This window comes from Drosophila pseudoobscura, chromosome 2 (genome assembly GCF_009870125.1).
Source record: "Drosophila pseudoobscura strain MV-25-SWS-2005 chromosome 2, UCI_Dpse_MV25, whole genome shotgun sequence".
NCBI lineage: Eukaryota > Metazoa > Arthropoda > Insecta > Diptera > Drosophilidae > Drosophila > Drosophila pseudoobscura.
This window is the reverse complement of record NC_046679.1, coordinates 22,693,131-22,707,221: the sequence shown is the minus strand read 5'-3', so window position 1 is coordinate 22,707,221 and position 14,091 is coordinate 22,693,131. Positions and strand designations below refer to the sequence as shown.

The 14,091-nt window shown below is 50.1% G+C and overlaps 1 protein-coding gene across 7 annotated transcripts in view; it reads right to left on the bottom strand.

Annotated features, from left to right (window-relative positions):
- The window catches only part of cno (adherens junction formation factor afadin), a 60,083-nt gene that overhangs the window by 1,581 nt on the left and 44,411 nt on the right, over positions 1–14,091 (bottom strand). For 3 of the 7 annotated variants that reach the window (XM_001359371.5, XM_015182379.2, XM_033382879.1), the window contains 11 exons: positions 13,214–13,335; positions 11,891–11,945; positions 11,538–11,824; positions 10,968–11,177; positions 9,321–9,786; positions 8,715–9,239; positions 8,402–8,649; positions 8,222–8,340; positions 3,946–4,221; positions 3,527–3,794; positions 25–2,140 (listed from right to left, as the gene is read on the bottom strand). In XM_001359371.5, the coding sequence (XP_001359408.3) occupies positions 25–2,140; positions 3,527–3,794; positions 3,946–4,221; positions 8,222–8,340; positions 8,402–8,649; positions 8,715–9,239; positions 9,321–9,786; positions 10,968–11,177; positions 11,538–11,824; positions 11,891–11,945; positions 13,214–13,335 (4,692 nt within the window). Of the gene's footprint in view, positions 1–24; positions 2,141–3,526; positions 3,795–3,945; positions 4,222–5,472; positions 6,649–6,678; positions 7,925–8,221; positions 8,341–8,401; positions 8,650–8,714; positions 9,240–9,320; positions 9,787–10,967; positions 11,178–11,537; positions 11,825–11,890; positions 11,946–13,213; positions 13,336–14,091 lie in introns of those variants that run through there. The other 4 variants (XM_003736699.3, XM_015182382.2, XM_015182381.2 and 1 more) reach the window with 4 other exon arrangements.

Here is a 14,091-nt window from a genome sequence, read left to right as displayed (position 1 = left end):
CTGATCTTTCTGTCGTCCACTTACACTAGCATCTTCTCTGATTGTGTCCAAATCCTGATGCTCCATGCCATAGTTCTCTATGATGTATTGCTGCTGCAGCTGTTGTTGCTGCTGCTGCTGGCTGTTCCCACTCACGAAGTTGTTCTCCTCGTCGTGGAAGCTCACCCGCTTGTTGTCCCGCTGCAGCAGTGGTGGTGGTGGGGGCGGTGAGCCCAATCCTCCCACCATTCCCGTTCCCGTGGCAGACACATACGCGGCATTCAGCTCCATGGCACTGAGGGGCGATGCCTGCATGCTGCTGGTGCTGTTGTTGTTCAGGTTTCCGCTCAAGCTGTTGTTGTTGTTATTCGATTGGGTGTTCAGTAGGGATGCCTTCTTAATCTCGACGGCGGCCGCCGCCTGATTGCTGGTCGCTGTCTTCAGCAATCCCATGGAGGAGCTGGTGCTGCCCCTGAGTTTCTGCTGCGACATGATCAGGTAGGAGCTGTTCCGCTCTGGCGGCGGCGGCGGAGGCACTGCCGCGTCCAGGGTCTCGTTATTGTTGTCCTTGTCCAGCATCGTGAGCTGTGTCAGCTCCTTGGCCAGACTGGAGATGGGATGCTCCGTCTGTAGGTGCCGGTCGTCCGCGAAGCTGGCCGACTTTTGCGACTTGGATGGGGAGGAGGGGGCTCCTCCACTGCTGCCTGCTCCTCCCTCGGAGTAGCGGTTATGCTTGAGTATGCTCTTGGGCTGCTGCTGCTGCTGTTGCTGGTGGCTGCTCATCGGGGCCATCGGCGGCGGTTGGGCCGCCACCTGATCCACGGGGCTGCTGCTGCTGTCGGTAATCTCTGCCATCTTGATCTCCGTCTGGCGGTAGCTGGTGATGGGTGTTTGTATGGCACTGACCTGCCCACTGGCCGCCAGCCTGAACAGCTCCTGAATGTTCTCCTTGTCGTACTGTTGATCCTGGTCCTGGTCCTCCTGCTCTTGCAGCTCCAGCGCTCGGCGCTCAAAGTCACGCTCGAGGATGAGCGTTTTCAGCTGCTCCTCCTGCTGACCGGATCGGGAGATGGTCTGCGACAGATCGGAGATCTGCTGCTCTCGCCATTGGCGGATGTGTTCGCGTCTCATCTCTAGGTCCTTCTCCCGCTCCTCGCGCTCCCACGGATTGCTGCCGCTGTGGAGGGGTGGTCTGTTGGCCGCCTGTTGGTTCGTCGGCAAATAGCTGCCCTTCGGCGGGTCCAGGGTGCTCGCCACGTAGTTCATGCCGGGCGCCAGCTGTGCCGTGGCCTTGAACAGCGGATGCGTGGCGGTGGGCGGTAGCGGTGGCTTATCCTCGCCCAGCACGCCGGCAGGGCCATGGCCGGCCAAGTAGCCCGTCTGCGACATTCTCTGTTGTTGCTGGGGCTTCGGCGCGGTGCTGGGCGGAGCGGCCTGCTTGTTGGGAGACTGGAGACTGCCCAGGGGCTTGGGTGGCAACGCAATGAAGTTGGGCGAAGGCTGCTGCTGCTGTTGCTGTTGCAATTGTTGCTGCTGGAGTTCGTAGAGTGTGGCAGGCTCATGGATCTGGCTGCGTCGGGCATGCTGGTACTCCAGGCCGCCTCCATTCTGGAAGCCTCCCTGGAAATCGTTGACATTCTGCATGCTCTGGCTGCTGCTCATGGGAGGTTGTTGCTGCAGCTGCTGCTGCTGTTGCAGTGGCATCTGTTGCTGTTGTTGTTGTTGTTGCTGCTGCTGCTGTTGCTGGTGGTACATGTTGCTGATATTCGGCATCGATGGAGCCATCATCTGTTGCATGCGTAGGGTGTGCTGGAAATTCTGCTGGCTCTTGGTGCGATTGTTGAGGGTGAGCTGGTGCTGATGTTGCGCCTGCTGCTGCTGCTGCTGGCCGTTGAGATTGCTGCTGCTGTGTGCAAACTGTTGCTGTTGCAGCGTGTGTTGCTGCTGCTGCTGCTGTTGGAGTTGCTGCTGCGCCGTTTGCTGGCTGTGGTAGTAGGCGGACACGGGTCGAGTGGGTGGCAGATTAGCATTGCTCTGGAGGAGCTGCTGCTGCTGCTGCTGGTAGGGTGATGGTTGTGGCTGCTGTGGCTGTTGTTGTTGCTGTGCAAGCGGGGAATTGCCATTGTAGGCGTTCATGGCGGCATGTGTGGACATCGGCGGTCTGAAAGACATACAAAAAATCGGGATTACAATCATAATTATTGCCAAAAAGGTGTTCAAGTGTTGCTCTGTTGGTGGGGGTGTCATCATTTGCTCTAATTACGCAACGTGTCTGTGTGTGTGTGTGTTTGGGGTGCGCAAGTGCTCCTTCTCGTTCATCCCTCCCACATTTCAAAACAAGTGCCAGGGTGCGTGTGCCTCTCTGTACAGCAGCAGCAACACCAAACACGAAACACGAAACACGGAGCAACACAACTCGAGTGTGCCACTAATTACTCACGTACTTGGATCGTTTCTACTATCTGGTATTCACTCTTGATGGGTATGAAGCCGTAAAGTAATTTCTTTAAACGTAATGTCACCCTAGAATTACACACACGAGAGAGGTAACACACAATTTAAGCTCCTGGCAGGGTGCAAATTTCTGTGACCACATTCTGTGCCACATGTGCCACCTGGCACATTCCCTGCTGCTGCTGTCCGCCCCACCTTCCCCGGCAGCAACAACACCCACATTTTGTTGTAAATTATTAATTGCACCGTCCCTCAGTGGTTTGGCTTTTCTTTTCCTCGTGTGCGATGGAAGTGCCTTTGGGTTCGGTTCGGTTCGGTGCTTGAAATAGGAGTTGGTTACACGTTTTCGAGCAACGATAAATCTTTAACCAAAGTTGAAACAGGATTAAATTAAATTTAGAAACCAAAATCAGACTTCAAAGTGCACTTTATACAATACTAAGGGCTCCTCAACTCCTCAAAGCTTTACCCATATGATCGTTCATAGCCATTCAGTAACCAGTAACTATTCCACTTTTCCCCAATGCTTCTTCCGAATAACAATCTGTCATCACAATCGTACCTTTTTCATGTCAAACATAACATTATTTACCATCACTTTCCTCTCGTTTGGACTCTTGCAAAAGGACACCATAATCATAATCATAATCATAACAAATTCCCCCACAAGTGTGCTCTATACGCCTGTTACGACTAGTTCCAGCAATTTGACCCAAAACCACACTAATCGCAACTACACTGGCAAATGATTTGCGAGCTCTAGTACCAAAAACAAACCCGTCAAAAGCACAGACCGAACCGAAACCCAAAAACAACAAAAAACAATCCAAGCATAACCAAAAGCGAAAACAATTTTAGTGGTTAGCGGAACACAACCGAATTTTAAATGACAAAATGCTAGAGGATGGATATACGGATACAGCAGGGGTCAGAATAATAGGAGTGCTAACAAAAAAAATGGCTTTAAGAGCGTATATTCCTCCAAAGTGACTTTCAACGATTCAGAACTTAAAGTACTTATTATTATTATAGAGGCATCTCTTGACCTTCGTTTTATATAGCCCCTACTATATGTGCGTGCATCGTGTATTACCTTTCATTCAGTATCGGTTGGCTTTGATTTTGTGCCCGATACACGCTCAGATTCTGATAGAATCCTTGCTCGTTGCCGTTGCCGTTGCCATTGCCATTTCCATTTGCATTGTTGTGGCTGCCATTTGGTTGACCCAACATTCCAGCTCCCACTCCTGGTCCTGGTCCTGGCCCTGGTCCTGGTCCCACTCCTCCTCCGATTCCACCCATGGCTGCGGATGTATTGTTATGCAAACTGTGCGTGCTGCGTGACTTGGAATTGGCCAGAGCTAAGGGGCAAAGAAAGATGCAAGGAGATGCAGTATGGAATTAATCTCTGGCTTGGATATCGATTAAATTTCGCTGAAGATTTCACGGTGATTGGGATGGAGATGGTGATTGGAGGATGGAGGTTGGAGGTGCCGATTGCATTCCACTTACATATGGTACCAGATCCCGTGTGATGATGCAAGGCCGGCACTGATTTGCTATTTGGAAGGTGTGCAGTTAACGGATTGATGATGCTACTGTTGCTGTTGCTGTTGTGGCTGTTGCTGTTGCTGTTCATGTTGTGACTGTTGTTCAGGTGCTGGCTAAGGCTGAGGCTGTGATTGGCATGCCCGGCGGCAATCAGTGGGCCACCGATGCCGCCCAGGGATTTCGATGATTCGGCGGCTCCCATACGCGTTAGATCTCGCTCGGACATCCGTCGATTACCTGTGTCGATTCCCAGCAGCAACACCATCATCATCATCGTTGGAGAGTGCATTGGTTTGGGGAATTGAGAGTTGCGTTGGTGGTTTTTTTGGTTTTGGTTTTGGATTTGTGCATTGATTGGGGAAGAGATAGACAGATAGACAGACAGTTAGATGAATATTTGGTTGGATAGTTTTAGTAAATTTCGGTTGAAAATGTGATAAATATTTTAATACTTAATGCATGCAAAATGTAATTACAAAAATACGAATATTCTACAAAAAAAGTCAGGTGAAAAGCAGAATTAATTATATTATATTTTCAGAATAAATAGCTAAATTTGAGGCAAAAACTAACAAACGAAAAGCCCCATGTCAGGCAGAGAATAAAGCTGAAATTAATCCCTCATTCGCAATTGCTTGATAAATATTTGATTTAATTGAAAAAGTTAAGCGAAAAGTAACGGAAGTTGAAAAGGGCAAAAAGATAATAAAATCCAATTAAAAATCTGATGCGGCAAGTGGAATAAATTCCCTATAGAAATTCAATGGGAAATAAACACAAGAGTTGATTAAATTTAAAACCAAATGAGCTGGGGCTTGACGCTGGATTTTCCACATGGAATAGCACTACAGTGGTCCCTCCTTAAAGGATTACTATCCTTTTGGAAGCATGCAATCCGTATGACTCAAAGCTCAATTTATTCATCTAATGATAAATTCCACTCAGTACTCCTTAAATTTCCATTTAATTAAGCTTGAGTTTGATTCGAGGCACACGTGCCGTGACCTTCAGATACCCAGAACTGAGTTTTTATTGATCTGCCTGTGAGCTTTCTTAAAGATGCACAAAAAAGGGAGGTTTCTGCTCGAAGACCAGGTGTTCAAAGAGCCAAACGACTGGCTATAATAATCATCCGATATCACAGAAAATTCGGTTGCTTTGCGAATGGACGAACTACTGATTAGACCTTCTGGGATCGGAAAATCTTACTTCAATCCATAGTTTTTTAATTGAAACGAACAAAAGGAACCAAAATTTGCCTAAAATATATGCGAAGCATTCCAAATAGAGCTACAAATTATATGCAAATACAACCTACTGGCGGATCAACAGAAAATTCTACAGCAAATCCACAAGAATTCAAGGAAAGTGATCTAGAAATCAAAGCTGTACACGCGTATAATTGCAGCAAACATATAAAAACAACAGAAATGAAAAACAAGAGGCTACAAATGAAGCAAAAACAACGACGAGGAGAACAACATGAACCTCGGTGCAGCATAATTGGGTTGTCATCTGTGTGTGGAGCACATGGCGACGGCTGTGGCTGCGGCTGTGGCTGCGGTTGCGGCTGTGCTTGGTCCCATTCGTAGTCCGACACAGTGCCCACTGCCACTGGCAGCCAGAGCCTGCTCCTCATTATCCTCCCCATCATCCTCGCCATTATCTTCATCATCATTATCATCCGGAAAAGGAGGAGGAGGAGCATTGACACTGACATTGACATGCATTTCTCGCACATTGCAGTGCGAACAACAGCCGGAGGTGGAATCAGCTGTCGAGGAGCAGGACTCTGCCTCACTGCAGGAGCAGGAGTACGAATTTGTGTAATCATCGGATGTGTTTTCGCAATTTGGGCAGGACTTGCTGGCCTTGTTGGGGGTACTGGTGCCTGGGTACTTGCTGCTGCTGCCACTGCCGCTCGCCAGAGACAGCAGCAATTTGGCTGTGGAGGGTGGCGAGACGGGCGCCTGGGGCCGTGGCTGGTGGTGGCAATGGTGATGGTGATGGTGCTTGGCTTTGTGCTTCAGATGCTCCTGCTTATGTTCCTGCCTCTGCTGTTTGTTGCGCTTCAGCTGCCGCAGACTGTGAACCTGACGATTGCTGCACATGACACTCCGACGGCAGGCGGCAAAGCGGGACAATTCCGGTGGCTGCTTCCGACTGCTCGCCTCCGCATCCTCCCGACAGCTATCGTAGCATTTGAAAGTGGAACCAACGCTGGAGCCAGGGAGATGTTTCTCCTGCTGCTGCTGCTGCTCATCTTGAGTTTGTATCCCTTCACGACAATGCCCACAGCAGGGACAATCGCAGGATGTTTTGACTGGCTCCGGGACTTGGACTGGGACATCGTAATCCTTGCCCGCACTCCCATACAGGCTCCACTCCTTCAGCTGCTTGAGTATGTGGCCCTGTTCGCAGTGCGAGAGCTTGGAGCTGGCGCTGCTGGTGGCTGCCGCCAGGGCGGAGGTGGACTTGGACTTGGATCTGGCGATGTTCGGGGGAAAGTTCTGATTGGCATTGAAGTAGGCGGCCATTTCCCGCACTTTGCCCTGCCCCAGGGGCAGCAGGAAGTTGGGGCTAAGATTCATCTGGCTGCTGGCGCGGCGCCTGCGGATGATGGGTGTTGGTGGTGGGGGTGGGAGGCTGCTTGCCTTGGCAGAGACGGAAGCAGAGGCGGAAGCGGAGGCGAAGGCGGAGGTGGTGCTGGTACGGATGGTGCTGGCACAATATCGATTGCTTGTATTTACAGAAAGAGAACGAGAACGGGTGCAGGAACTTTCGGTTTCACACAGATTAGGAACTTTGATGCTGATAATAGGAGCAGGAGGTGGTGGAGCAGCGGCAGCAGAGACCGCAACGGAGCCGGAACTGGGACTGGGACTCAATCCTGACCTTTTGTGCGATCGCTGGGTGTTCAACTGTCGCTGGACGGGCGACTGCTGCTGCTGTCGGAGCAGGGGCATCCGCTCGAGGGACTCGCTGGAGGAGCGCTGACTATTCGAGCCCGATCCGCCCGAACTGAAGCCATCCGCCGTGCAGTTGGTGGCCCGCTTGCTGTTCAGCTCCCGTCGGATCTTCTGGATCAGCGGCATGCGCTCGGCCTGCTCCGCCATCAGGGACTCGCTGGAGGAGGTGCTGGCCGCAAAGTGGCTGATGGCATCGTGCGTGTGGTACTTCCTGTCGATCCCTGGGGCTGCTGCTCCTCCTCTTCCCGCTCCTGCTCCTGTCGTCGGCGGCTGCTCCAGATCGAAGCTGACTGTCTTTCGATAGCCGGCCACAGGAATGCGCCTCACCGTGAAGGAGGGGGCGGCAGCGACTGGAGGGCAGATGGGTGGCATCTGCTGCTCCTCCTCGTCGTCAATGAAGGGTATATCATCCGAGTCGGCCATGGAGGCGATCCCATCCTCGTTCAGCGGCTGATGGGCATCGCTGTAGGTGGCAAAGTGCCCGAACGACTCCTGGGAGGTGCATGCCGTCGCCGTCGTCGCCGAGGCCGTCGCCACTGGCTCCGGTTCCTTTGGCGGCTCATCCAGGTACTCCTCTATGAAGATCGAGGGCGGCGGTGTCCTGCGCAGCGGGCGCATGGGGCTGAAGTGCGCAGCGGCAGCCGCCGCCGAGGGGATCGGATGGTAGTATCCCTGATCGTTGGCCAGATACAAGCTGCTGGCGGATCGGGCTATCGGTCGGGTGTCCCTGTACCGCGGATCGATGTGCAGCTGGTGGCCCTGGGCGCACAGCTCCTCCTGCAGGCAGGAGGCGCTCAGTCGGCGCACTGGGGGCGAGGAGGCGCGCATGCAGGCAAAGGACTCGCGACGACTCCGATTGAGGCTGTCGTCCGAGATGGAGTTGCTGTAGTAGCGGGCCTGCTGCTGGTACGAGGAGTGGCGCCGCTGCTGGTTCGGCTGCAGTTGCTGGAGGAAGTTGCTCGAGGAGGCTTCTATGCAGAGCAGAGATCACAGCAAATCGGAGTAGAGGAGCAGCATGGATTTGGGTGGGGGGAAGGACCTTTGGTTACTTTTGTTAGCTTACACAACGACTGACTGGAGAGTGTGGAATGTATCTTTGAGTGTGAGTGAGTGTGTGAGTATCTTTGTGAGTATCTTTCGGTGGAGTGTGTGAGTGTCTGAGTGTCTGTGAATGAGTGTGTTCTTCTTAGCGTTCTACCCAACACCTGGCGTAGCTCTCTAATGTGTATCTATGTTTAGGCGCGGATCCTAGGGCGGATGCTACTCACCACGCTGGATGACGGGACTGGGCTGCTGGAGCAGCGTCGCCAGTCCATGGTAGATGGCCCCCTGCTTGGCCACCTCCAGACTGACCACCGGACCGGTCCTCACCAGATAGTCGGCAGCCCTGCAAGATTCAATATTCAATTAATAGATTCTCGGCTGCATCCTCTGGGGGATGTTCCTACCTCTCCTGTGTGATGCCGATCAGACTCTGGCCATCCACGCGCAGCAGCTGATCGCCCGCCTGAAGGCGGCCATCGGCATCCGCTGCTCCGCCGGGCACCACGCTCTTGATGTAGATCCCCAGACGCTCCTGGCCGGCTCCCTTGGCCGCCACAATGGACAGGCCCATGCCGTTGCTGTTCTTGTGGAGTTTGATGAGCTGCAGCTCGGGCTGCGGCAGCTTGTTGGACATCGCACTGGAGCTGCGTGCCTGCAAAGGGGATTTCGGTATCGTTAGAAAATCAGGAATTTCACAGCCTGCTGGGATCTGCTTACATTGAACTGATGCATGTAGACGGTCCAGAGGCCAATGGATGTGGGCTGGGCGGCCAGTCGGCACATGCCCTGCTGCTGGAGGGGATTGAGGAAGTCGACCAGGCCCGTGGGTATGCCCCGGACGACATCGCAGCTGAAGCCATCGTCGGGCAAGAGGAGGGCCAGGTGCAGTTCGGGCGACTCCTCGAGGCGCACCTCCCGGCCGTCGGCGCGGGTCAGCTCGTCCGCGACGGACTCGGCCATGCGTATGGCCGTGTCCACCAGGTTGCGGGGTATCTTCTCCTGCTGCAGCAGGGCGCCCATCTGCAGCGAGTTGAGGCGGAAGCAGGAGCAGGCCAACTGCTGGATCTCCTCCACCGACGACTTGGGCGCCTGCAGGAACTGCGCGCATTGGTTGATCTTCGCCAGATGGCAGTCGGCGGCCAGCTCCAGGCCCTGCCGCTCCGCCCACAGTTCCAGCAGTTGCAGTCGCTCCGTCATCACCTTGCCCCAGTCGGAGGTGCACATTTGAGAGTTGGCCACAATCTACGAAGAAGAACAAGGACGAATAAGTACATCTTAAGGATCTAGAAGTCCCACCCTATACACAGGATGGCCACCGCTCACCGTATTGAAACATATGACATTGATGTAGTGGAAAAGCTGCGAGAACAGCTGGATGGTCAGTGCCGCATTCACGCGACAGCGTCGCAGCAGGGCCATGGCGGAGCCCAGGACCGTGAGCACCAGGCCCGCCGCCGAATCGTGATCGATGTTCTCCGACAGAAACTGGTTGAGGGTCTGCGAGAGCTCCAGGCGGAAGCAGTTGACCAGATTGCGGAACGCCGTCTGCACGGCCTCCGCGAGCACCTCCTGGGCCTGGACGCTGAACGCACTGATGTGCCGATCCGACTTGAGAAAGTGCAGAAACTCCGAGCTATTGGCCATCCAAAAGGCCAGGATCCGCGGGTCGGTGTACTGCTCCTGGACGACGCTGTACACGAGATTGGCCACATGGTGCAGGAACATCGTCAGCTTGTGGGCCCGCTCCGTGGGCTGCAGCTCTGGACGGTAGTGGGTGGAGGCGCGGTATCTGGGGAGAGCGAGAGAGCAATGTCATGTTCAATTAGCATTCATTACAGGGGCCCAAATCGGATGAGTAATTTTCAGGCCAGGGCCTTCGGATCTATTGATTTCTACGCCTGTCAATTGCCGAAATTCCCTTTCAACCCTGCAGGTCCTCCCGCTGTCAGGACACATTAATATTAATGGCTCACAAATTGGGTCAGCCAACGGCCAAGATAAATCATCATAATTGATAATGAATTGTTGATACTGCTGCTGCTGCTCCTCCTGCAGCCGATAGTCCTACCTCCAACGCTGCAAGGGGGCCGACCACACACATGTGTGCGCGTGTGCGTGTGTGCGTGTGCGGCATGGCAAGTCTATCCACTTTATGCCCCCACATTTGTCAGATGGTGTTGCCTGTCTATCTATCCTTCCTTCCATCTGTCTGTCTGTCTGTCTGTCCGCCTTTGGGGTCTTGTTAAATGAAGCTTTGATTTTGAAATTGAAATATAAATGGATTCATTGAACGCCCCATTGCTGTGTGACCCCCACAAGAGGTTGAAGGTTGCACGAAGAAGTGCAGCCAGCCAGCCAGCCATCTATCTATTTATCTATCTATCTATCTGTAAAGTGCACATCCATGTGGGAGCGTTGCAGAATTAATGATGAAACATTACCATTTGGGCTACTCTCATTCCCCCTGGAGCTGCATACAGCTCTCCTTTCCATCTAATTTGAAGAGATTTAATGTTTATATTTGTTCTTTAAACCCAAATGTGAATTGCAGGGAACAAGCTGTACCAGAAACAGGGATTAGTCTTTAATTTGGATAGATTAAGAGCAGAGTCAGAGGCCAAGTCCATGGTCTATGGTCAGGCTCTTGGAAATTGGAAGCAGACCCACAAAAACTCCCTCCTAGTATTCTCTTTTGGAGCATTCGCTTGTGCATTCTCTCTAGCAGCATCTCATCTCTCTCGTGCCGCCTCATATGAAAGCAGTTGATAGATGGATAGACATATCTCCCCTTACAAAAACTCTTTAAAATCATATAAAACATCTCTTAAACATATTTTCCTGCTTATAAACTAGATATAGTTGCCATTTTTTAGTATATTAATGCACTTGAACAACATTTAAAGCCAGGCAAAGCGCAGTAACATCTTTCTTTCTATCGAATCCCCTTCTGGAGCGCGACTCGTTACACACCTGGCGCACAGGTAGAGCGAATAGACAGGCGCCAGCTTAAAGTGGGGCACATTCACGTCCAATTCGCTGATGATGTGGCGCAAAAACAGCTCCTGATGCGTTTCGGGAAACTCCAAAACGGCCGGCAGAATGGGCTCCTGTCCTTGGGCATCGCCGGAGCCGCTGCCACCGCCGCCGGCCAACAGACCAGAGCCAGGCATTTTGGGGGATCTGTTCAGGGAAAGCAATTGTTAAGCAATTAGTACAGAGCACAACGATACGGATACAGAGATACAGAGATACAAAGATACAGAAACAGCTGGAGAAAGCAGTTAAAACATTGAGTGTCAAATAATTGCAGAGTGCAATAAAATATAAATAAATAAATTGCACACGAAAAAAAAATAGCAACTTAAAATTCAATCAGACAGTGAATGAATAATATATTATGGTTATGGTATCTGTGTGTTTTGTGTGTGTTTGGTGTGTGTGTGGGTAGGACTTTTCCTGCTGGGATTTCTCTCTTGTGTGGAAAAAGATATTTATTCATTTGTCATTCGTTGAAATCTGAAAGCGAATGGGGGTTCTCACCTATCTTGACTGTTGGAACCGCTGGACTTCATGCTGGAAATGGATTTGGTTTCGTTCTCCAGATTACCTTCGAGACTCTGGCCGTCGTAGGCCATCGTGTGGGTGCCGCCCAACAGACCCGTGGCGTTGTTGGCCCCCTGATCCTGGCCCGTGGCCTTGCTGTCTACCACATCGCCCCTCAGGGTGCTGCTCAAAGGATGTTCACTGGAGTTGTTGATGTTGTTGTTGTTGTGATATCCACTCGATTGATTCGATTGCTGATGCTGATCGTATTCGCTTTTGTGCGTCTGCGAGAGTAAGAGAATGTTAGAGAGGGGAGCACAAAGGATGCCCCTCTGTGGGGATATACTCACCGAGCTCAAGGCACCATCCTCGTCATTCCAAGATCCTGGGGAAGTGGGCGACCGACTGTGTTTGAATCGTTTTGTGGGTTTTGGGGGCAGTGGTTTGGGCAGTGTTTTTGTGGGTGTTTGTGCAAATTATTTTTGCATATTTGTTTTTGTTTTTTTTGTATGTATGGCATGTGCATGAGATTAATGTTTTACACAAACAACACGTAACGAAACAGAGCACAAAACAGCGTGTAAATAAACATAAACAAAAAAAAAGTACATGAATAATAAATAAATAAATAAGCATAATGAAAATAACAATTGCATACATGAATACATAAACATATACATATATATTATCCCTAAAGCTAAAATATGGAAATTCGAGTGCCATCCCTTCGGTTTCCTCTCTTTTGGTCTATTCACAAAGGGAATACGAATACGTTTGAGTAGTACTCAAGGGTGATTCAGGTGCAGGGGCCCTTGGGAGTGGCCAATGGAAAAGGCGGACTTTAAAATTCTGTTTGCTCTGCGAGAGCGACAGATGGAGAGGCTCTTTTACACGTTTCAAGTGCTTTATTTATACTCGCATGGAATGAATATTTTTGTCGAGTTTTTGAGTAGAGAAACGGTTTGAAATTTCAGTTTTTACAAGCACTTATTCCTTTAAAGGTTACCCAAAAAATATTCGTTTAGGTGAGGATTAGGCGAAAGTCAGAGCATAACAACGCACTTGGGTATTTTAAGGGCCCTTAGGAGTCTCTTTTTAGATTCTTCTTAGAACGTAGCTAACACTCTGATAGGTCTGATAGGAGAAACCAAAGTCTACAGCATTCAAGGGCAGGCCTGTGGCTGTGGCATTCTATTGGATCGTTTAATTCCTTTAATTAAGAAAATAACTCTACGAAAACTTGGGTAAATTCCGACGGCTGTCCAGTAATTTTGATGGAAAATATTTCCCTATAAAACTCACTTTTAAAAAGAAATCTATCCACCGATTAAGCAGAACCTATAGGCTCAATCTTTGATAGTTATATTCTATAGCCACTTCATAGATCTCTTGGCATATCGAAATGTACTTTCTTTAATTCCTAGTCCTCTCAAATGTATTCCTCTATAAAAAATAAATCTCCTGTTCGTCTTCAGCATTGAATTGTCTTCTAAATGCGTTGAATTGTTATCTATCTTCCATAAATAATTATCACAAAACAAACAAAACGCAGAAGTACAGTAGCTCTTCTGTTGACACAAGCTTATGGGGCAGATAAAGCGTGTAGCGTGGCGATTTGGTACTTAAAATATTCTTAAAATATTAACCAGAATAATCACTCCGGCGGCACTCACCTTTCGTAGAGACAGGCCGAGTCCAACTGGGACTGGGAGAGGGCCAGATTGTAGCGTCCATCCGTGGGGGAGTCGAGGAAGCGGTACGAGGCCACGCGTCCAAACATCACAACCGAACCGTTCTGTGGATGAGCGAGCATGAATTAATTATAGGACAGTATCATATGGAAAAGGAGGAGGAGGAGCAGTACTCCTCCTCCTTGCAGTGCAGTCCGTCAGTGTGATGAGGGTTAACGCGTTGACAAACCATCGAGTGATTTAATAATTGTAATTAATTTAAGCAATTACTGAAATATTTACACAGCAGAGGGAGACGCGACGTGAGGCGAGAGGAGGCACGACAGGCGACAGGAGAGCGGATCGGATCAGATCAGAGTGGAGCACTGAAGTGGCTGACGGGTTCTGGGGCACTGTGGCAGGGCAGCGGATTCGATTGGAAAATTTTCGGGGCGTTGCAGAATTCTCATTGATGACGACGACGAGTCACAGTCACACATACACAGAGACGCCCCTCTTTTTGGGAGGTCTCTGATTTGTATTTGTGTGGTTACAGGGTATTCCAAAGGGTTAACATCTGAGGGGGGTATGATGTGCTCGAGGTGGGGTATGCAACAGAAAGGGGATGGAGGGGAGACCCCATCCCTTCTTATTAGGATTACACTCAGAGGAAAATGCATTAGAAATATGAAACACATCCGTAATTAAATTAAATATTCGGTTTTCTAATCAAAACTTAAAGAAATTAAATTGAATTAATTTTGATTTAAATATAAATGATTTGTTTAATTTTAATTTAATTTAAAAATGAAAAATATTTAATTTTGTAGGAAATATATATTTAATCTAATTTCAAGAATATTTTATTTCGAAACATTTAA